Source organism: Delphinapterus leucas, chromosome 13, assembly GCF_059928025.1.
Source record: "Delphinapterus leucas isolate spDelLeu-1000000601 "Yukka" chromosome 13, BTC_Dleu_Yukka2, whole genome shotgun sequence".
Classification (NCBI taxonomy): domain Eukaryota; kingdom Metazoa; phylum Chordata; class Mammalia; order Artiodactyla; family Monodontidae; genus Delphinapterus; species Delphinapterus leucas.
In genome coordinates, this window is record NC_143141.1 from 82,282,219 (window position 1) to 82,305,710 (window position 23,492).

Here is a 23,492-nt window from a genome sequence, read left to right on the forward strand (position 1 = left end):
TTTCCTAAGGCAAAATGGCTTATGAATCATGACTAAATACATACAGAGATTCTTTCTTATCTTGTTATTTTTTGATTGACTATATTTATAAATGAATGACACATTCATGTTTAATCAACTAGGCTCACATTTCTACACTCACTCCTGTGTTCTCCTCTTTTTGAATTGCAGTTCCACAATGCTAAGCATAGTTAAATGTCCTTTGTCCAGTAGTCATCTGTTCCAGACTTTAATCTGCTTTAAACTGTAATATTTCAAGTATTTTATTTATATTAAAAATAAGTTGGAACTTCCTTACATATACATTAAACCTTCTGACAGAGATTTTCTAAGTAAATGCTAGAAGACCCTTCTAAGATACAGCAAACCAAATGATGAAAGCTCCTTGGATGTATCTTTTTAAAGTCTTTGGTATGTCTAAAATACCTACTTGAAAAGGAAAAGTGTCCCCAAAGCTCTTGCATTCTGAAAAAGATTTTTACTGTAGATTATATTCAACGAAAGAGATCTCACTTCTGATTTAACTCGATTTGCTGTTGTTCTTGATATTTGACTGGGTTTGGCTGGACTTGATTGGGTGTGGTTGGTTTTGGTTGGGCTTGGTTGGTTTTGGTTGGGCTTGGTTGGATTTGGTTGGGTTTGGTTGGATTTGGTTGGGTTTGGCTGGGTTTGGTTGGGTTTGGTAAGAGGTACAGCTGGGAACTCAAGAGCCAGATCGATTTGATACTTCACAAAGAATGGGCTTTTTTTACTTGTGTGACTTTTGCTACTCCTCTGTAATATACATATATCTTTGTTGTTGTTACAGGAAGATTTATTAATAACTTTAAAGAATTGTTACAAAATAAATTACCCATTATTCCAGCACCCTAATTTTACTACTTGCATTTTTAATTGACCCCTTCCACTTCTTGTCAAATGCACTTTACACTGTTTCATTCAACATGCACAGAGGCCCAAATGGTGGTAAAACACCCTATTCACTCACAACTTCAGGGACATATAAACACCTAGGGGAGTTAGGTGCCTGTTCTTTTATGGAAGCCCTAAAGTCCACATGCATGTGTGTGTGCTTCTCACAACGACTACCAGAGGGACCCCATTGGCCTATTTCGCTGTTCTTGAATTTTGGCTTTCCATGCTTCCACATAGAATAGGCTTGAGTCCTTTGTCAAGTCTAATATCAAAATCCTTTAAAGTGATAAAAGTAAAATCTACAGGAATTTAAAGCAGTTTTCAACTGATGTCCTCTGGAGCAGCAGTGTTCTGAGGCCACAGCTCAGGGGATCCCCTTCCCCACCACCATAGCAAAGGGGCTTCACTTCCTCTCTGCTACAACCCAAGGACTCTGATCTGCTCAGTCTTGTACTTTGGACATTTTCTTTATATGTTATTTATGGGAAGGTCATGGTGGCTGAAAAGAACATTTAAATATCTTGAATTTTGATAACAGCTTATGGTACCAAAATTCCATTTGTAGATATACTGTAATTTCTCTAAGAGGGGGAAGTGTGGAATGGGTTTCCATGTCTGGTGGCTCACTACTAGGACTAGAACTATAGTATTTAAGGAAAATAATTAAGGAAAATAAATAAATTTATAGAAATATATAAAATCTTGTTTATTTCCCCCTCAATACTAAGAAGAGTAACATTATTTCACTGAGACTGAGAAGATAAATCACTGGGCTGAAGTCTCACAGGGAATGATTGGGGAACTGAGATGGGAACACAGATGTCTTTGGCTTTCTTCCTCCCTCTGCTTTGATTCCCTTAAGTGCTCATCACAGACAGCTTCCAGGAAGTGCCACAGCCATCATTCTGTTCCTGATTAGAGAGAGAAGTCTTAATCATCTACAAACTAAGATGTCTCATGAAAAAAAAAAAATTGGTTTCTTGATCCTGCAAATCGTATTTCCTAAAGTTGGCTTTCAAGAAAAAAGGGTGATGGACTGGAAGCGTGGGGAAGATGGGCTGTGGGCATGATTTTTCCTTGACTATATAGATTTCAGCTCAGTACGGTAACAGTATACTGAGAATGGTTATGAGCCTTCGTGTAAGCCAGGGTGCCATCAGGGAGACAGAGCTAGACAAGAGCAGCCTTTGCCTAATGAAGCCCCAGGCAGGTGTGGAGGACAATACAGGCACACAGTTCAAGGCAAAGTAAAGTAAGGGGCTTAGGAGAGGCACGGTGTGGCCTGGGAGTAGAGGGAGAAAGCATACATCAAGTTTCAGGAAATGGATGACTACAGAAGGAATTGGGGAAGTCTTCTTGCAAAGGTGGCATTTGGAATGGACTTAAAACAATGAGTGTTTTTTCTACAGATCTCGAAGACTTTTCCAAAGAGAGTAGTTGAAATCCCTGAGGGAAAACTAGAGCAGGCAAGAGCTTGAGGGGATGGGAACTTCAGGTGTGCTTATACTTAAAGGGAGGTTGAGTAGTTAGAGGATCCAGGAGAGAAAGGCCACACTGAGGAGGAACCTCATCTTACTCAGTTGAGATTCCTGATGGCAGGGCTTGGGCCCCACCCAGTTTGGCGACCCAGCACTCAGCCCGCATTGAGCCTGGACTATGGGACAATGAATGAGCCTGAGTAACAGATGCTGGCCACGTGAAGAAACAGAATAGAACAGGCTAGATCAGGCAGCCAGGAGACACAGACATTCAAGTAGGAGGGAGTGTAAATGGATTCAAATGCTAAGAGTGGTCAAGAAGGAAAAAGCTTGAAAAGGGGATGACAGATTGGGCAGTTAACTGCCCAACAGATTCAGGATTTATCACTTTGAGTACAGAGGCTGGATTACAAGAGTTAAGGAGGAAGAAGTAGAAGGAGGAAGGAAGGCTGAACAGTATACGGCAACAACTCAAAGGCCTTTGGCACCTCAACTTTGAGTGTTGAATATTCTTTTTGAAGTCACTGATGGAATGTAATTGAACTGGGTCAAATAGATATAATTAGGTTGGGTCAAAATATAATACAAAATTAGACACATCTGTCCTTAGGTTTTCCAGTTGTGTGGATCTGATTTAAACTTTTTGCCCTTTGCAGCGGGTTTTACAGTTTATGGTCACGTTTCTACGCAATCACTTAACATCTTTTTATTGTTGTTTTTTCATCCCACTACTTTTTTCTTTCCATGAACAGAAGTTTTACATTTTGATGAAGTGTTATTTTATCATTTTTTTCCTTTTTTACTAAGTTCATGCTGTGTCTTCTTTAAGAAATCATGCCTATTCCACGGTCATAAAGGTATCCTACTACATTTCCTTATGAAAGTTTTAGAATTTTAAACTTTACATTTAGGTCAATGATCAATCCTTAACTAATTTTTGTGTATGTTATGAGAGAGGTGTTGGGTTTATTTTTTTTTCATGTGATATAAAATTATTCTAGCACAGGGAGATTGCTTTAATGCCCTTATCATAATTTAGTTAACTATAATATGTATCGGGCTACTTCTGGACCTTTTATTCTCTCTCATTGCTTTATTGATCCCTTTCACCAATTAATACCAAAACGTAACAACTAATAAAGTCAGGAAGAGTAAATCCTTCAACTTTGTTCTTTCTCAAGATGTTTTGAGTATTCTAGCTCCTTTACTTTTCTAAATAATTTTATTTATCTTTCATAAGCCTTTAATGTCTACAGAAAATCTTGCTGGGATATTGATTATAATTACATAAAATCTAGGGATCAATTTGGAGAGAATTGACATCTAGGTAGTATTGATTCCTCCCACCTATGAATATGGTCTATCTTTTCATTTGTTTAGATATTCTTTAATTTCATTCAGCAGTGTTTTATAGTTTTTCGAGGTCCCACATATCTTTTGTTAAATATACCTTCAAGCCTGCCATATTTTGACCATAACAACTTTCTTATGCTTAGTGTTTGCAGTGGTATATATTTCCCCATTCTGTCTGCCTTTATCTTTATAGCGTGTTTCTCATAAACAACACATAGTTGGCCCAATTTTTTTCATCCAAGCTGATAATATCTACCTTTTATTGGCGTGTTCAGCCCATGTACAGTTAATTACTGTTTGTATTTGAGTGTATCTTGGTGTTGTTGCCATTTGTTCCATTTCTGCTCTTGGTTTCTCAATGTTTTCCTGCCTTTCGATTAAATCAAATAATCTTTAGTATTCTCTTTTGTCTTTTATGTTGACGTTTTAGTTATGCTTCTTGGTGCTTACTTTGGAGATTATTATATACATCTTTAACTTATTGCCATCTGTCTTCAAAATGTATTCTTTACTTCATGAAGAATTTAAGAAACTTATCACAGTACACATCCAATCACCACCCTTCCACCCTCTGTGCTCTTGCTATGTGTTTTGCTTCTATGTACCTATGTTATAAACTCCTCATTACAATATCTTTTTTTAACTTTAAACTTGCAATAGTCTCTTAAACGTGTATATGTTTGTATTTGTAATCTTAATAGATCTTTTATATTTTCTCACACATTTTCCTCTTCCAGTGTTCTCCATTCCTTCTGACATAACTAGGTCTCTTTGGTATTATTTCACTTCCCCGTGGAAAGGATTTGGATGGCGTCTTGTGCTTATATCGTACATGACTTATTCAGTATCTGGCATAGACCTGGGCATGAAGTATAAGCTTAGGAATTTCGATTTCTTCACTGATGCTAATTCAGTAGCTAGCTGCAGAACATCCCCTGCATCCCATCATTAGGAAGGACCAGCAGAGGTGGGGGTGGTGTCTTAGTGGAGCAGAGAGGCATGGGGGGAAAGACATAGAGCACATAAATATAGGAATATTAGAAGAACATGAACTTTTTTTCAAGGAGTATATAACTTTATTGGGGAGATCAGATGCAAACACATTGAAGAGACAGTAGGGCAGGTAGCAGAGAAGTCTGTAATAGAGAGAGCCAGTGATGGGCTGGCCAAAAGAAGTACAGGTTCTAGGCTGGGCCGAAGATGTGTTTCTTAGAATATAGCAACTGAAAAATGATTTTCTTATAAGAAAAACCAACCTTTATGAGCGTAATAGGAATGCCAAAAACAATAATGGTGGTTGATGGGGAAGGAGGTGGGGTTAAGAGGGAAATTCTAAAGCTTCCAAACCACTGTCCTCTCAGAGAGGCTCTGAATATTTTGACCTGTTAGGACTACAGTCTCCTACTCTTTAAAGCAAGGGAGGGGGCGCTGTCAGAGTAGGCGATCATCTGGGCTTTCTTTGTTGACTCAGGCCACTTCCTGCTGCTACTGATCTCTTCTTTCATCTCTCCCTCTCCGGTACCCTCACATCTGCTGAGGTTGTTCACAGGAGGCTAGATAATCTTAGAAGAGTAAAGGAGGAAAATAAAGAATGTTTTTGGTCACTTTACAAATGAAACAACACAAACAAAAAGCAAAGGAACAGAACAGACCGGGGAAGGAATTTGTGTATGCCATCGTAGGGATTCATTCACAAAGATTCTTTCAGTTTCTAGCACTTTTGCTTTTTAAGCCCTTTTCATCTGTCAACATCCTCATTACGATCCTACAGGTCATAGACCCCACAGGAACATACAGGGAGGAGACGGGGCTCTTGTTAGCTTCCCTCCCTTTACCAAGAATTAATATGAGACCCAGAGAGATTAATAGGGTTTCCCTGAGGTCTCATGTTTAGTGAGTGGTAAAACTGATGGTAGGATCTGGGTCTCCAAAACTACATCCTTGGAACTCCCCCTTCCCCCATGACATCACAGGGATCTCACAGCATGTGAATGAAATAAACAGGCCCTCAAGTATCTTAACCCTCCCTGTTCTTTGCAGTCCCTCATCTGATTGTTCCTTGGGAAGGGGCTCTGGCATGTGATGGCTAATGCTCCTGTACAAATACATATGTCAACCAGTCACACTTACTTACATCTTCCAATGGACCTTCACAATTTTACGTTGTTTCTGTAAGCGGTTAGTATTGTGCTATAAATCATTTCCATTTTACATGCCCAAATTTTAATATTCGATAGTTATGTTTCTTAGTTTATCCTGAAGGGGCGAGGTGTGGAGAAGTGAGGAAGTGGGTGGGGAAGAAGGGCCATAGATTTAATTTATGGCTTTGGCAAATTCTTTCTGCTGTACCTTTCTTCTGTGTTTATACAACAACCAGTGGGGTACAGAGATAGGGATGTATCCTATTGATGAAATGCCAGGGCTTCCTTCCAAGCCAAAGACATCTCCAAATAAATTGTGTCTTCTTCTCACATTATCTTTGGTTAATTTGTTTGATTCTCTGTCAGCTTTTCCACACAGTACTGAATAGGTTGTTAGGAAAAGGTGTGTGGGTTCCCGGTGCTTGTAGAGACAGGGCTCATCCTTGGCTGATTTACGGAGATAAGAACCCTTTGATTTGACAGCCCTGCTCTGGGTTGAACCCTGTTGCCTTGCCCTGGGGTATGTTCACCAAAGATGTCCGTTCCTGACAAACAAAGCCCATGGCCACCTTCCTCTCCATCAGCACAGTGGAATGCCAAGCATTCTGCTTTCAGTAAATACCACAATCCTCCACTGTGAAACCTCTACCTGACCCTGGTGACTCCAAAATGCTGACAGTGAATATCCACTGTCACTAGCAAATTGAGCCAAAGGAGGATAAATAGATCCCCTGTAAACAGAATGAATACTGTTTAACTTTCTTAATTGATAAGATGGTACTTTTCCATTAAAAATTCTAGGCACTTGGAATTCAGCAAGTTCTTAACAATAAATGTATGTGTTCAAGGTCACGGTGCACATGATACATTTTCATACTTTCTGCAATAGCGAGTCCGGGGGTTTAAATCATCACCCGGGGAAAAGCCTGGATAGGCTCGTTCCAGGGCTCCTAGAATTGTTGGTTTCTGAAATTGCCTGTGTAAATCACAGGGGTTTTTAACAGCTTCATCGTTAGACAGGAACAGCCCAGCTTTCTGTAACCATCCTCCTTAATTTCGATGAAATAACTGGTGATGATTAGAAATTTAGAATGTGATTCTTAGAAAAAAATATCACCAAATAATTCACTGACTGCAACTGGAAATAATGACCCATTTCCATCATTAATATTATTGGTGTGCATTTATGTGTGCATGTGTGTGTGTATACCTTTGACTAAAGGTCAATCTTTGTGTTAAAAATAGAAAAACAAAACCCATAATTCAGAGTTCCTGTTCACTCAGCAAATGCTTTAGGAGGTTGCTGACAGGTTAAATATAGTAACCTTTTCAATCACTAATTCTTCAAGGTCTGTTTCAAGATGTCTCTCCTTGACATCCGAAGAGACAGTACATTTTAAAAACATGGTGACCAACTGAATCTGAATCTGGAGAATGCCAAAAGTATAGACCCCAAAGCCTCTCAAAGGACTACTCCAAAATGATAACAGCCTTAGAATTGGGAGAATAAACATTAAATGCAATATTCTATTAATATTGCAAATATTCTATTAATGTGTTAACCACACTGAGGAAACGTTGACGCTGTAGAAAAATGATGGAAGATGTAAAAACACAATGTTAATGAAGATGTGAATAGCCAATCTGATTGTAGGTGAGTGCATATTATCTTCATGGTAATAGAGAGACAGGCAGCACTGTTAGAGAGACAAGGCAGAAGAGAGGATCTAGAAGTAATAGGATCTTCATTTCTTTTGCTGCTTCCCACAGCCCACGTTCTCTGTCACCTGGTCAATTTCCTCATTTATTCATTGAGTCATGACATGTTTAGTGAGTGTCTCCAGTGGGTAGGGCATATGGGAGCACTAAGGACAAGAATACAGACCCTGTCTCCAGAGATCTCAGAATTCAAGGCCAAGCAGAAAAACCATCACAAAACAATGTGAGAAGTATATTTAAATCATATGTTTCAGCTATTCAGCACATTTTTCTACCAGCATCTACTGTGTGCCAGGCACTGTGTTAGGTCCTGGAGATACAATATCAAATGAAACAAATAAGGCCTGAGTCTTACAGGCTCAAAGATCAGATTCTCACTAATGAGTCCTAAGTGTCTGATCATTTAGCTGGGGGATCAAAGTGGGATGAATCATGAACTTAGGGATTTGGGCCAATACCAAATGTCACTTAGGGTTACACAGTCCTTTTCCCATTTGAAAAAAGAAGAAGACAGACAGATTAGGGTTTCTTCCAGTTGGGACTCTCTGCCTCAGAAGTTGATGCCACTTGTGATTTGAGTCCCCTGAGACTCTTAGAGCTGCCTGGCCCAGAAGACAGGGACTGTGCTGCTGGCCCCAAGGGCTTAATTATTAGCTGGAAGAAAAGGTGACTTAAGTTCCATGACAGAGGAGAGAGGAAAAAACTAGGGCTTGCAATAAGCCTAGCAAATTATGGAAGAAAATGAGCCAGTGCATTTCTAAGTCAGAATCATCCCCAAAGAAGGAATGATGGCTTGGATTTCTCCCACCCCTCCCTACCCCATCCCTGTCGAACGGGGCCACATGAGAAACATTTCCAATAGGACACTAGGATATCTTCCAAAAGAAACGTTTTCCCAGAGAGGGAGGCTGGGGACTGAGGGTCCTGTTTCACAGATCACTCTGGCTAGCAGGAGGGAGTTACTGCAGGCCGGAAGTGATTCACCATAGCCCCCAACTCTGCCACCTCTGGGAGAGAAGTGGTGTCGTCCTCCATGTCACTCATCCAGCTCTTTGTGGTCACATCAACGTCAGTGTGAATTTGTATTAGAAAGTGTCACTTCGCCTGGGATGGAGAGATGCTTGCCTGTCTGTGGCCAGTACCACTTTTAGGCCACTCTCCTGGAAACTGTCTTACTTTTGAAGCACTTAAGAAAGGCCTCTGTTTTTAAAAACTGAGTTTGAAATCTTTCTCCTTTGGTGTTTCAGTAACCATCAAAAGAATGGGGGCTTTTTGTTTTTGTTTTTCCAGTGCTCCTCTTCTAGACCACTTAGCTTTACTTCTGTTTCGTTTAAAACTTACCAAGTGATGACTTGCTAAGATGGAGTCATATGACAGCCAAGGTTAGGAGCCTTTTCTGTTCTCCAAGTGCCTTCCTCTCCCATACTTCTTTGTATTGATATTCAAATAGACTTACCTCTCAGAATCTTGGTCCCAGACTCTCTTTTCCTTTTCCTTCTCAAATATAAATCTCTATAGGAAATTGTCTTTGTGTTTAGCTTGTGAGTTTTCGATACATTCATCCAAAGGGGAAAGGATTTGAGTCAAGAGTATCTGATTTTTTGTTCTCTAGGATCTTTGCATTTTTGTCATATGTTTTCTTCCCTGACTTTCTTCTTACTTGGGAATTGTCAGCCTTACCCTGGAATTCTGTTCATTGAAACGTGTCCCTCAGTTACAGGCTTCCTAGCTTGTGGGTTTTAGGTTTCTGTTTAAGACGCCATATTGCTTTGAGAAAAGTTTGGGAAAACAGGAAAAGCTGAAATATATAGTGTATTGTGACAGACATTTTACCTGAGACAACTTACCAGGTGTTTGGGGGAAGCAGGAGACAGGTAGCAAAGGATAAAGGGGGAACATGTTTCTTTCTCTCCTCTGCTTCCCAGGCTGGATTCAACAATGTAACCTGGCAGGTCCCTTTCCTCTTTCAAGTCCAGCCATTCTTGGGCCACCTGCCAAGTCTTCCTCCTGCTTTTCATGGGCGCCCTCCCTTGGGGCTTCCAGCCAGCCAGCTCCAGTCCCAGCCCTTACATGGAGCAGTTTCCGCTTCTCCCAGACCACACTCATCTCTCCCTTCTCTGCACCCTGGTGCACGTGTACTTTAGGCCCTCCTCATCCACTAGTTGAAATCCGTCTCATTTGTAGAAGGAACAGGTTGCAGGGTTTCTGAGTAATCTCTGAGGGCCTATGATTTCTTTTCTTTTAAAGAGAATTACTATGCACTGGTGAATTTCACCCTTCATTTCCCAGGTAACTCCACCAATTTCTTAGGCCTTAGCAGGATCTGAGAAATAAAATGATCTAAAAATCTCCATGGGCATCACTTCTCGGAGGTCTGGCCTTGCATTAGTATAGGTCCAGCAGATGGTGACTGAAGCAGGAGCAACCACATCTGGCCCACTTCTACTCTGATACTCAGCCTTTCTGAAGACCCAGTTGGCATGGTCAATGCCTCACTTAAAAAATCACCTATTTTGTGAATTCTGTTTTTTCTAACCCCCACCAAGATTAGTCAAAACTGGGATTTGATCTGGGTAATGTTAGACCAGGTATGACTCCATCCCACCTTTCTTTAGTGAGGTCCGCTGGGAGAATTCAGAGCCTTAGGACTTGGATTTTTGAAAACAGATTTTTAGGAGATGACATCTATCCCCTTTCTCTGTTAGCAGTGCCTTCGTTTTAGATAGAGATTAATTTCCTAACTAGCCTGGGCAAGAAACCTATTTTGTAGGCATTGTGAGATAAATAAAACCCAATCTTTACCACCATTCAACTTCCACCCACTAGCCCCCCACAAAATACTCCTGCAGACAAGAGCAAACATTGGCTCCAGGAATGTAAACAATTAGGAATTCACTGAGGGGCTAAGGGGATGTTTCTGTGGCTGTTTGAATGCATTCTTCATTATTTAAGCTTAAATGTGTTACTTATTTTTGTGGATAAATTTCATGGTTAATACCAAAGATGAACAGTACAGGAGGCTTTAAAATGAACTCCAGGCACTTTTTGAGTTCATGTTCAAAGGGAAACCCCAAAGCTTTCTACAAATCATTGTGTTCCAGAAAGATACATCTCTGTCGTGGCTCTGAAGGATTCATTATCTAATATTTTAAGCTTTTGTAGTATGGAAATATAAGGGAGACTATTTTCCTATCTATACTCAGATTCACAGACTTTTCAATCATAACAGAAATATTCAATAGCTTCTATTAAAAGTGGATCCCAGAAGATAATGTTTATTCTTCTTATCACCCACTGTACCACTTGGTACGTAGTAGGTATGCAAAAAATGTGACCTATACAAATAAAGGAGTGCCTGCAATGATTCCAACACACTTTGCTTAATGTGTGTGAAATATTGATGACTATTTTGAACTGAGTAATGGGCAGAATTTCTGTTAGTTTTCCTTTCTTAGCACCTTGTTATGTTAAAGAGTAAATACTAAGCCTGCAGGAGTTAAAATAGGATTGTCTAGCAGGTAGAACTGAATGCCAAGCCTCTTCTCAGGCTGTTTATAAACACAAGCCCTCTGTGTCTTTTGGTTTCCCATCTGCTTAGATGCCCAGCCTACAGAAGGAGAGAGGGAAATATGGAACCAGATCAGCGCCGTCCTCCAGGATTCCGAGAGCATCCTCGCAGACCTGCAGGCTTACAAGGGCGCGGGGCCAGAGATCCGAGACGTATGCCAATAATAATAATACTGAGCTGACAGCACCCTTGGTGGAGAAAGGAAACCCATGCACGCACACACACAGCAAGATTAAGTAATAGCCCTAGTGTTTCCTAGCATACTAGGAAGAACAAGGAGGGTAATGTGTCCTTAAAAAATGTATGAATGGTCCTTTTTATTCTAGTACGCTGATCTGAGCACACAGTGCTGTAGACTGTGTAAAGTGTTAGCCATTCTCTTCTCCAACATACATTTGATATTGCAGGACTCACATTTAAACAATAATTTGTCACTGTGTTACTTCATATAAGGGAAACATACATATGAAATCTACGAACAACAATTGAAATATGATTCGTAGTCTGGGTTTATATGAACTTTACAAAAATTTGTAATAATTTTGGCAGGTTCTACTAGTATCATAAACAAGAGTCATAAAAGATCTCGTTTTAAGTAGTCTGCTCGTCTGTCGTCTTGAAATGACATGTGAGATTTTAAAAATAAATGCAGGGAAAACAAAACAACAAACAAAACAAAAAAAGAAAATTGTCAGTGTGGCTTCTGAGACTCCATAATGCCTTCAAGGCAAGAAACTTCACACTCCTTTTGTTTGAAATAATTAGTTTTGTGGAAGTATCAGCACACACACACACTGCCACCACCATTTTCTGAAAAACAAAGCAAAACATAACAACAACAACAAAAGCACTGCTAGCGTCATAATCCTCAAGCTGCTGAAACCCAGACAAAACAGCATTTCGAAGAAACTAACAGCCTATTAAGAGGTTATTTTTCTACTTAGGGGTCACCGTTTAATTTAGGTAATTTAGGTACCATCACAGACTGGCAGGAATGTAATACATATTATAAAGAAAGGAAAGTATCCACAGAATCTGCACTTCCCAATGAGCACTAGCTCTACTTTAGAAGAATCGAATGGTGATGGAGGAGGACTGAATTGCTTCCAATTAGACATGCATTTTTTTTGCATTGAAGATAAGAGAAACAAGTAAGATGACGTGGTGTCTAATTGCCGAGCCATTTACATTATGTTCAAGGGCTAAAATCGCCATCCTAATTGAGCATCTTGGACCACACTCCAATGAACTGATGTCCATTGAGGAAATACACATTAGCAAAGTACAGCAGGAATCGTATCTTTTTAACTCAAATTCTTTCTCAATCTTAAGTCATTTTGATGGGGAGCGTACTGCTTCTTTTTAAACAGACAATTCCATAATGTTTTGGCAGGCCATTCAAAATCCCAATGACATTCAGCTTCAAGAAAAAGCTTGGAATGCAGTGTGTCCTTTGGTCGTGAGGCTAAAGAGATTTTATGAGTTTTCTATCAGGCTAGGTGAGTATGTGTTTACGGTTTTCATGTCTTACGTGTGAAATTCTGTTACGGCGTTTGAAAGTAGCAGGAAAGGTTCAGGACGTTGGAAACTACCCCAGGTCCGTCGCTGTGCATCGTCAGAGGCCACTTCTACAAAATCACCTGCCATGTCTACTTCTGTCAATCCACCTCAGAGTTTCTTCCCCTGCATTTATTGGTGCATTTAGAGTGTCTTTACTAGTGGGTATCCCTTTGGTTTTGTTCTCAGCTAAGTCTGACTCTTAACAGGTTTACCATGTCTGATCACATTTCCGAAGGACAGAGAAAATACAGGTTACCTGCTAACCCAAAAAGAAGTTGGTTGGCTGGAATCATGTGTTATGTTTAATATAGTAAAATACAAGAAAGACAAACATAACATTCTATCCTTAAGCTTAAAAAAATCTGTGCAGGCACAGGATGGCTTTGCAGAAGCAAGAAGAAAATCAAGTCTGGTTGACAGTAGGCTCTATGTGACCACTGATATGATACAACCCCTCCCCGAACAGTAAAGCCGTCTGAGGTTTCCCTGGCTAATATAATACATCTAGAACGGGGAAGCATGTGGTCATGTTTTACTCTACTTCTGCCATAAGTGAGTGCCACATTTTAAGAGTTAAACAGAGAAACTAAAGTACGCTGGGGGAATAATAGCCATGACGTTGAGAGAACTTGAAGCCAAGACTCAAAGGAAATAGTTCAGTGAACTGAACCAGTTTTTCAAGAAGAGGGAGCTTCTGAAGACACTCAGGTTGAAGAGAAATCGATTTCTCTGTTTCTTCCAAGTGTGTGTCTAGACCCAGTGAGCTGAAATCCTAAGGAGCCAACACTCAGCTCAGCAGACAGGAAAAATCCACCTATCAGAGCAGTCCAAGGTCAAGCGAGCTGCCTCAGAAGACAGTTTGTTCCCACAGACAGAAAATGCTAGCGGTGTCCTTGGAAAGAAACGGTAAAAGGACTCTAGGGATGATAGAGCAGGTGCTGGTGAACTCTTCTGTAAAGAGCCAGCTAATAAATATTTTAGGCTTGTGGGCCATCCTATTTTCGTTGCAACCACTCAACCCTGCCATTGTAGCACAAAAGTAGCCATAGTCAATCCCTAGGGAAATGAAAATAAAGCATGGCTGTGTTTTGATAAAACTTTATTTGCAAAAATTGACTGTGGGCCAGATTTAGCCTGTGGGCCATAGTTTTCCTACCCCTGCTCTAGAGGATTGGTTAAATGACTCGGTACTAGGAGAAATACATGGAAGGAAAAACTGGAAGGAAGTTTTAGAAACAGAGAAGTGGGAGCAATGAGACTCTTTTCAGGACAGTAATGGAGGTAGATATGGCAGTGGGTTTGTAGAAAAATATGCCTGGGATTTGATGAGAGTGTAAATGCAGAGAAGAGCTGGAATGACCCAGAAGTCTGTCCCTGCAGAGCAGGTTATTTACCCCACGCATTCAGGGCCACCTCATCTCATCCTGGCTTCTGAATGGCTATCTCGTGCACATGATCCAAAATCACCTCTTTGTGGTTTTCTAACAGTGTGAGGAATTGGGATGACAGAACATGTGAGGGTCCGGCTGAGCCCTGGGAGACATTTACAAGACTGTGTGGCCCCGGGGCTCTTCTCCAGTGGAGGCGGAGCATGGGGGGCTCCTTTTCCTCCTTACCCACACATGTCACATCTCACACAGTTCTGCGGGAAAAGGTGGAGTGGAAAGACTCAAGCAGGTTATCTCTGAGAATGTCAACTGGGGCTTCAAATTGTGCTTTTTGAAAAGATCTCTGCGGGCCACCTCAAATATGTCTGTATCCCTTTGACTTCCAGAAAAAGCTCTTCAGAGTTTATTGGAATCTCTGACCTGTCCACCCTACACACCAACGCAACACCTGGAGCGGCAGCAGGCCCTGGCCAAGGAGTTTGCGGAAATTCTGCATTTCACCCTTCGATTTGATGAACTGAAGGTTAGGCCGCGTGCGCTTGGGCAATTTAACAAATTCCTACTGAGCACCTAGGTGTCCAGGTGCTCTGCAGTGCTGTGCGGCGGGGGCAAGAGAGATGAGTGAGCTGTAGCTCCTTCCCTAGAGAGGCGTGTCATGTGGTGAGAATTTGAACTCCTTGTGGTCAAAGTGATTGAAGATGGTGGTTTCTACATGGAAATTCAAAATCTGCCCAGTGCAACCAGAAAAAAGCATTTCAAATGTCTCTTCCTCTTTGGGAACAAGTATACTTTCCCTGAAATCTAGCCTAGGGTAAAACCAGGGCATTATTTATTTATTTATTTATTTATTTTTTTTGCGGTATGCGGGCCTGTCACTTGTGGCCTTTCCCGTTGCGGAGCACAGGCTCCGGACGCGCAGGCCCAGCGGCCATGGCTCACGGGCCTAGCCGCTCTGTGGCATGTGGGATCTTCCCGGACCGGGGCACGAACCCGTGTCCCCTGCATCGGTAGGCGGACTCTCAACCACTGCATCACCAGGGAAGCCCTGAGTATTTATTTTTAACCGGAAGTTGCTTTGACTCTTGCGTAACAAAGAGAAGTTCTGGTATCTGTGCAGAATCTGGTGTCCGGGCTTCTGATGCATATCCTGCACCTGATGCTGAGAGATGACCTGCTTTCCTCCCTTCTGAATTTCAGATGAGGAACCCGGCTATTCAGAATGACTTCAGCTACTACAGAAGGACCATCAGTCGTAACCGCATCAACAACATGCATGTGAGTCTCCGGAGCTCCCAGGTTGACACACGCATGCTCCAGGCATCGGGAGGGGCACAGGGAGAAGACAGAGCCTTTGTCTGTAATTCCATTTCCAGAGGACACTGTTTTGAGATGTTGACCATCTCTTTATCAACCGCATCCTCTCGTCTTCTTTTCATCAGCTAGACATTGAGAACGAAGTCAACAATGAGATGGCCAACCGAATGTCCCTCTTCTATGCAGAAGCCACACCGATGCTGAAAACCCTCAGCAACGCCACCATGCACTTTGTCTCCGAAGTAAGCGACGTTGAGCAACGAGGTGCCTTTTGCCCGATTGCATGTAAAAGCTGCTAACAGGGCTAATACCCATTTGTGTCTCCCATTTAGAACAAAACACTGCCAATAGAGAATACCACAGACTGCCTCAGTACGATGACGAGCGTTTGTAAAGTCATGCTGGAGACTCCGTAAGTTAAATCAGAGGTGTATTCGTGGTCAAGAGTTCACCTATCTCTGTGATGATGGTGATGGTGGTGACCACATCTAACGTGTGGGTCAGCATGTTAACATCTACGTATATATTAACTGAATTAATTTCATAAAGAATTCTGGGTGCGAGGTGTAGTATCCCCATTTTAGAGCTGAGGAAGATGAGGCCTAAATTGATTAACTGACTTCTTCCCAAAGATTGCATAGCTTGTTAGATGGCAGAATCAAACGTCAAATCAAAGATGCAGGAGAAGTTGTATGAGGATCAAATGGAAGATTGGGGTAGATGACTGGGTATGTTATAAGTATATTGGAGAAAGGATTTGAGAGAAGATGTAGAACGAAGAGTGGAAGTGGTAAGGCTATTGCAAAAATGATGATGAAGATCTCTCTTTCTCTCTCTCTCTCTCTCTTTCTCTCTCTCTCTCTCTCTCTCTCGTGCATGCAGCAGTTTCCTTGCACTTAAATTACTTGCTAGATTTAAAAAATGGTTGAGTTTGTTGAGGTTGAGGCAGTATGGTAATGAGAAAACCTACACTCCAATGTCAGGGTTCCACTTATTCCACGTATGTCTGTAGCCCCTTCTGTGCCCATAAACAAGTGGTCTGACCTGCCTGGACCTTGGTTTCCTCATCTGATGAGGTTCCCATAATACCATCTATGACGCAGCGAGTTTGGGAGGCCCAAAGGCACCAAGAGTGCCTTATAGAATTTGGTGCTCTGTTCAAAGGTAAGGTGGTGTTAATTTCAGATAGTTCACTTATATTTAAGATTTATTCCAAGATGGAAATAGTAATCATCATTGCTGTGGGGACAAACGTAATGAGGTAGATGTTAAGAAAGCCTCTAGGATTGGCTTGAATTACCTGAATCATCAGTGACCCTGTCAAGGTAGGTGAACAAAATGCAAACTCCACAAATACTCTTAGCCCAATGAATGGTATGTAATTTCTGGTAGGTACCTTTGCCAGTGTAATTCAACCTGCAGCCTGTATCTTCACAAAGGAAGTTACCCAGACTGGAGACACGGTAGCTGCTCTATAGAAATGAACTTGATTCGTTTTCTCCATAATGAAGCCATTATTCTCTATAATCTAGGACAGCCAGAGAGACCTGCTATAAAATATTCAACATTGATGGGCGGGGGACTTATGTACACGATGAGCTGGCTCGCTGAGGGCAGAAGAGAATTTACTGCCCTCTAATTTACCTTGTTTTCACAATGGTCAGATAGACTCAAGGAGAATTACCATCGCTGGTTTCTTTAAGAGCTTATTAACCTGGTTCTGCAGGTCTGGAATTGTTCTCCAGGGAGGAGGATAGGAGGAGGCTAAAGTAGCCATTTGTGGAGCCAGAGATGAACGTGCTCTGTCACGGAGGTAATATCTCTGCCACTTGTCCTCTCTTCCAGGGAGTACAGGAGTAGGTTTACAAGCGAAGAAACGCTGATGTTCTGCATGAGGGTGATGGTGGGGGTCATCATCCTCTACGACCACGTCCACCCCGTGGGAGCTTTCTGCAAGACATCCAAGATCGATGTAAGAATAGTTACGAACTGTGATTTCCCAATAAGAGCTCATAAATGTTGTCAAACAGACCTTGCTTCCCTCTCTCCCTCCCCTCCACACTCCCTACCCCCCGCCCCGGGAGTGAACTCTCCCAGATGCAAGCCCCATCGTGGCAGCTCTCCTCGTAGCAAGAAGTCCAGTCCTGTTCATATGTTTGCAGCAAACACATCCAACCTCAGAGACACAGCAGGAATGTGGAGGTGCTGATTCCCTCAGCCTGTAGAGGAGCTGAGAGGTAAACAGTCCCCTAGCTGCAAGCTGCCCCTTCAGCTTACCTAGTGTGCCATATAAATATATATTTTTATATGTTATATGTGTCTCATCCTAGATTACAAGACACCGGTCAAATCCCAAACAATGTTCCAACTTCCTCTCCCACCATCCCTGCAGATGGCTCTGCCTGATTCCCATGCCTTTTCTTGTCCTTGGAATATGCTTGAGCCCTTTTCTCTGCCCAGAGTGCCCTCCCTCTTCTCTGATGGGGGGATTCTTTTAAGACACTCCTCACATGTCACCTCATTTGGAGCACATCTCCTGTGCCCCGCATGGAGCAGAGCCTTGCTTCTCCTCCGGGCCCAAAGCGCCTACCATTTTGGGTTTTCTGACTCCCTCATGGACTCTGAGTTTGTTGACAAGGGCAGAGACCAAGATCTGTATACCTAATGTCTGCTTCATTGCCTGGCAGTATCCTTGGTACATACAGCACGGCGCTCCATAGATACTCCATATAGCTTTTGCTGAATGAATGGATATGATTGGAAAACAAATGATTGTGGTTTGCAGGTGATTTCCTGTTGATTGTGGGATAAAACAGGCTCCTCTCAGCCCAATGTTTGCCTGCAATGGCAGCCAGTAGCGTATCCCTGTATTAATTTAAAGGCTTTTCAGTACGGAATAGGACCTCTTGGTACCGACTTATTCTGACGCGGCTCAGTCGGGGCGTGCGTACTCTATGCTCGTTCATCCATACAGAACAGCATCTCTGATGCCCTGGTTCTGTGCAGACAGAAGGTCCATGTGCCCAGAGGGGCCGTGAATCTAAAGATTGTAAGAAAATGTATCAATTAATAATGCAACTTGGATTACTCATTTTGAGGTTCTGGCTCCCTAGCATAGCTAGCCATGGTTCTTCAGAGAGTCTTCATTATTTTTAATGTAATTATTTCTGTTTATCAAGAAAATAAATACTTATATAACAGTTCTGGGAAAATACAGGAAATCAAAATACAGAAAATTGGGACTTCCCTGGTGCCCCAGTAGTTAAGACTCCATGCTTCTGCCGCAGGGGGAGTGGGTTCGATCCCTGCTCAGGGAACTAAGACCCCACATGCTGCACGGGGCAGCCAAAAAAAACAAACGAACCCAAAACACAGAAAATTACATTTATCAGTGGTAACCTCACCATGGACGGATGACCACCGTCAATATGTCACATATATATGTCCCTTCATTTTGTATAGATGTTTGTGTGTGTATATACTTAACAGATTAGCACCCTGCCACAATTTCTATTTTAAAACATATTTAATTTGCATAACAGTATATTATGGAAGTTTTTTCATACCAATAAATATTTTTACTGTATTCTTTGTGAGGCTTTAACGTTTTTATGCTATAGATTAAGTATAAATAGCTCCATTAATAACCCGTGAATATCATTTGAATATGGATTGAATTTATTACCTAGTACTCATAGGACATTCTCATTTACCACAGTCTTTTGTTAACTTGTCACAGAGTCAGTAATTAAAAATACGTCTTGTAGCCCTAACCATTATGTCTTGTAGCCCTAACCTTTAAAAAGCTTGTCCTTGCTTGTTATTTACTAAGTCTTTCTGCTGAGGCTATAAACGTTATATAATATTAGATCTATCCCTACCCAGTCTTGATGACGTCCATTTGTTCACGTATGTCTCACTAAGAAGGTTTGTTCGTAGAAGTTTATATGTGTCTCGAGGAAAGTTTCAGGTTTACGGAGCACAACATGTACATGATGGGCCATTTTTCTTTGATGATATAAGGGTTTCTTTCCAGATACCAGTCTGCTTCTAAGCCAGCAGCTACTTGCACTGTTTTATAAATCCTTAGGGTATCCGCATCAACTGTGAAAAAGCAAATATTGAAATAGATCCTGTTACCTGCGCTTACAAAGAATGTGTTCTGTAGTCCAAAATGGAGGTACCGAGCTCTAGAAACCCAGGTGAGGGAGAAACTCATTCTGCATAGAGGCAGAGACAGAGGGTGACGTTTCAGGTGGGTCTTGAGGATTTTTACCAAATGGACAGATAGAAGGAAGAGTACTCCAGGCGGAGGGAATCATCAGAGCAAAGTCATCGAGGCCCAGAGGGATATGCATCATTTAGAGAACTGATGCTAATCGTGGGTGTCAGGAAAGCAGGCTGGAGTGACATGACATTTTCAACTGATTTCCTTAAACTTGTATGGAATGATCCAATATAGAATCACTCCTAAACCGTGGTCCCCAGCCCAAGCCTCACCCAGAATTCCAGACACCCCCTCATTTGGACACCTGAGGCATGGCCGGCCTCAAATCAAAGGTTATCCTTTCCCCCACAGACCTGCTTCTCCTCCTCCTGGGTTCCTGTCTCAGGTATTTCACCTTCCTGCAACTCAGTCTCAAAGCCAGAAACGTGGGATTGTCCCTCAGGACCTAGGAACTGTCTTCTTCCCTCTTCACCTTCACGCCTTCTCCATCACCACGTCCTGTGACCTGGACCTCAGATGCATCCTCCCGTCTTGCCCTGACCCTCCGTGCCCACTGCTGCTCTCACACCCTCCCCCTCAGGGGCTCCCACTGGCCCTCCCGTCTCCAGTCGTGCTTCCTCCGATCCCTTTCAGTATGAATCACATTACTAGATTGTTTAACACCTATCACGGGTGTTTTCCACAGGTAAAGGCCCCCAACTCCCGAACATGCTGTTAAACCCACATTGAATCTGGCCCTGACTACACCTCTGGCTGCATCCTGATATTCACACTCAAGGCTTTCATCAGCCTGAAATAGAACTCGAAATTTCCAGAGTATCCACTGCTCTTCTGCCTCTTGTCTCATCTATGGCCCCGTTCCTCCTTGGGCACTTTTTACAAGAACACATATCACAGGATGATAATGAGCTATTTGTCTCTCTTCTCCCACTAGACTATGAGCTCTTTCGGGAGAGGGACCAAATCTCTTCATTCTGAGCTTGACCCCATTCTGCACCTATGACAGGCATCTCTGATTGACCACGACATTCTTTATGGATGAGCCTAAACATGCCCCCAAATGATTCTCAACCCTGGGCTTCTGGCTGCCCCCATCAATCCAACAGAGTTTATCAGGCCTTTAGGAAAAACTTGCAACATACAAGAACATTTTTATAAGTGACCTTTATAAAAGAGGCCCTTAGTACAGTATACCCAAATCAGTGCATGAACATCTGAGCTTAAATGAGTGATGGTGTTCTTTCCAGATTCTTCCTTCGCAAAAAAAAAAGAAAAAAGAAAAAAATTGTTAAGTTGTTGAGTTTACCAGTCAAACAGCTGAAGGAGGAAAAGCATTCTGGGCAGAGAGATGACATAAAGCGATCAGGTTTGCAATTCATTCAGTCAGTCTCAACTGAGCACAGGCTAGAGGAGGAGCTCTCCCCTTGACTCTCGAGTCCAAGACAAGAAAATCAAAGTCTCAGGTCGTTGTCCCCAGAAGTCAGACACATAAAATGTTCGATTGCAGTATAATATGAAAACTGGCACAGAACCTTCTAGAAGCCCAGAAAAACAACTCACTGGCCTGAGGGGGTAGGAAGGTGTGTTGGACATTTCTGAGTTTGATTTCTATGGGAAGAAATAATATATTATTATGAACAGATGTTGTTATGGACAGGTACTATGATGGAATTACTGGGGTATTAACAAACTCTCATGCTTTCTTCTAGATGAAAGGCTGTATAAAGGTGTTGAAGGAACAGGCCCCAGACAGTGTGGAGGGGCTGCTGAACGCCCTCAGGTGAGCCTCAGCCCTGTGGGGCAGCCAACCCTTCTGAACCATTGCAAATGTAGGTGCTGTTTGGGTCCGAGGGCTAGAACGCCAGGCTTAACCCCTTTGCATCTGTTAATACATGTCATCTTCCCAACTGCCTGTTGAGGTCAGCCCCATTTTTATCATCCCCTTTTTACAGATGGAAGAAACTGAAATTTAGAGAAGTCAACTCACTTGGCAAAAGTCACACAGCAGATGGCTGAGCCAGGATCTAAACCCAGGCCTGGGTGACCCCGCAGGTCAAAGGCCTAACTCCCAGCCACAGCGCTTTGTGGTTGGTGGGGACTTGCAGAAGAAGAAGCTTCCCCGGTCTCACTTCCCCCTGCACCTGTGGTTCCCAAACCTGGCTGCTCAGGAGAATTATGTGGGTAGCTTTTGAAAACACTGATGCTCAGGGTCCAATCCAGGCCAAATGAGTTCGAATCGCTGGGCTAGGGCCTCAGGCATCCATTTTGTGTTTGTGGGTTTGCTCTGAAGGTCCCTGGGTGAGTCGTACGTGCAGCTGCCAAAACTGAGAACCCTGCTGTCCCCTGCCTGGATGCCCTTGTAGCTGGCTAGTGTTCCTGCCGTCTCCTCACTGCTAACGCGTCATGCCCGAGCACCTGCTCTCTTCCCAAGGACACGTGCGCTTAATCCACTCCAGGGGAGGTATTCTTGTTTCTTAGCTGTGACATATCCACAGGAGTTTGCTGAATCATGACAGTCGGGATTGTAATCTGGAAAGTTTATGGTCCCTGCTGTCTCATTCATCTGAATGATTCGTCATCATCATTCAACTGATTTCCCTCAGTTCCTCTCAACTTCATGCATGTAGTAAATGTTCAATAAGTATAAGTGAGATGGAGCCGTGATACTCTACGCACGTACAACACACATGTTTCCTGCTCTCATTTAATCATCACAAGTCAGAGTGATAAGATCTGTTACCCCATCTAATAAATGAAGAAACTGAGATGCACATGAAATGAATAATTATACACTGAGGCTAATCCTTTTTCATGAAGCTGCTAGGTCATCATTCTTCAGAAGAGATGTAGCTTTAACCCAAGAGCCTTCCAGATTCTGTGGGTAAACCGAGGTTTTCTCCATTGGTGCCCATTTCACAAAAGGCTGGCTTTCCACACTCAGTAAGAAGACTTTGGCTTCTGTTGCTTGTTTCTTTTGCTTTCCAGCATCATTCAGTCAAGCAGAGCTTCGAGAGCAGGGCACTGCGGTAGGCTGTGAGTTCCATCCGAACCTCGGCATTTGGTGTCTCCTGTAGACACTGTGAGGAAGTCAAAGAACTCAGGTTTTTGAGGCAGAGGCAGACCTGGATCCAAATCAGAAATCACAAATTACAAATTGTTTACAAATCATACATCGTTGTATTTGTCATCTGGAATGGGTCTTTTAATGTCTCCAAATCTCAGTTTGCACATCTGTAAAATGGAGGCAATAACCTGTCCTACAAAGAGTTAGTGTGAGTGGAAAACTTCCATGGAGCGCTTGGGACGCGGTCAAGATTTTATTACATGTTACTTCTCTTTTCCTTTCTTTTCATGAACTATTTCTACACCAGTTAATGTGAGGAGACAAACTACACCACTTTTCTTCAGTATATGGACCTGCCATCGTGCCCCCTTGTGGTGGCAAGGAGGACAAGCATTCCCATAAAAGTAGAAAACCCCAACAGTTTAAGTGTTGGGTAAAGTTGTTATATGCAAACCCATATTTTAATATTTGTGACTCAGCAGGGGTGGCCTAGATGGCCAAGATCCTGCACTCAAGCACGTGAAGTCTGTCTCCCTGGAAAATGAGAATGCTTGTGTCTCCTCCGTGAAATTATTTGATTAGGTGGAAGATCTACTTGTTTAATAACCATAACATAAAACTCCTTTGGAAGGAAGGATCAAATATTAATTCTGAGACTGCTCTGGGCATTGAAGTGTGGCTCTTTGTCTAAAGAACCAATGCCAAGTTTGATTTCTAAATATGAGTTATGTCTCCCAAGCTAAAGATGAGCTGGAGAGTCACGA

General features: G+C 42.3%; 1 protein-coding gene across 2 annotated transcripts in view; it reads left to right on the forward strand.

The window, feature by feature from the left end:
* Nucleotides 1-23,492, forward strand: part of CYRIA (CYFIP related Rac1 interactor A) — a 107,374-nt gene that overhangs the window by 81,165 nt on the left and 2,717 nt on the right. The window contains exons 4-11 of one of the 2 annotated variants that reach the window (XM_022554190.2): nucleotides 11,205-11,326; nucleotides 12,568-12,673; nucleotides 14,509-14,645; nucleotides 15,320-15,397; nucleotides 15,562-15,678; nucleotides 15,769-15,848; nucleotides 17,282-17,408; nucleotides 21,374-21,444. In XM_022554190.2, coding sequence (XP_022409898.1) covers nucleotides 11,205-11,326; nucleotides 12,568-12,673; nucleotides 14,509-14,645; nucleotides 15,320-15,397; nucleotides 15,562-15,678; nucleotides 15,769-15,848; nucleotides 17,282-17,408; nucleotides 21,374-21,444 — 838 coding nt within the window. The remainder of the gene's footprint in view (nucleotides 1-11,204; nucleotides 11,327-12,567; nucleotides 12,674-14,508; nucleotides 14,646-15,319; nucleotides 15,398-15,561; nucleotides 15,679-15,768; nucleotides 15,849-17,281; nucleotides 17,409-21,373; nucleotides 21,445-23,492) is intronic. The other variant, XM_089923417.1, reaches the window with a different exon arrangement.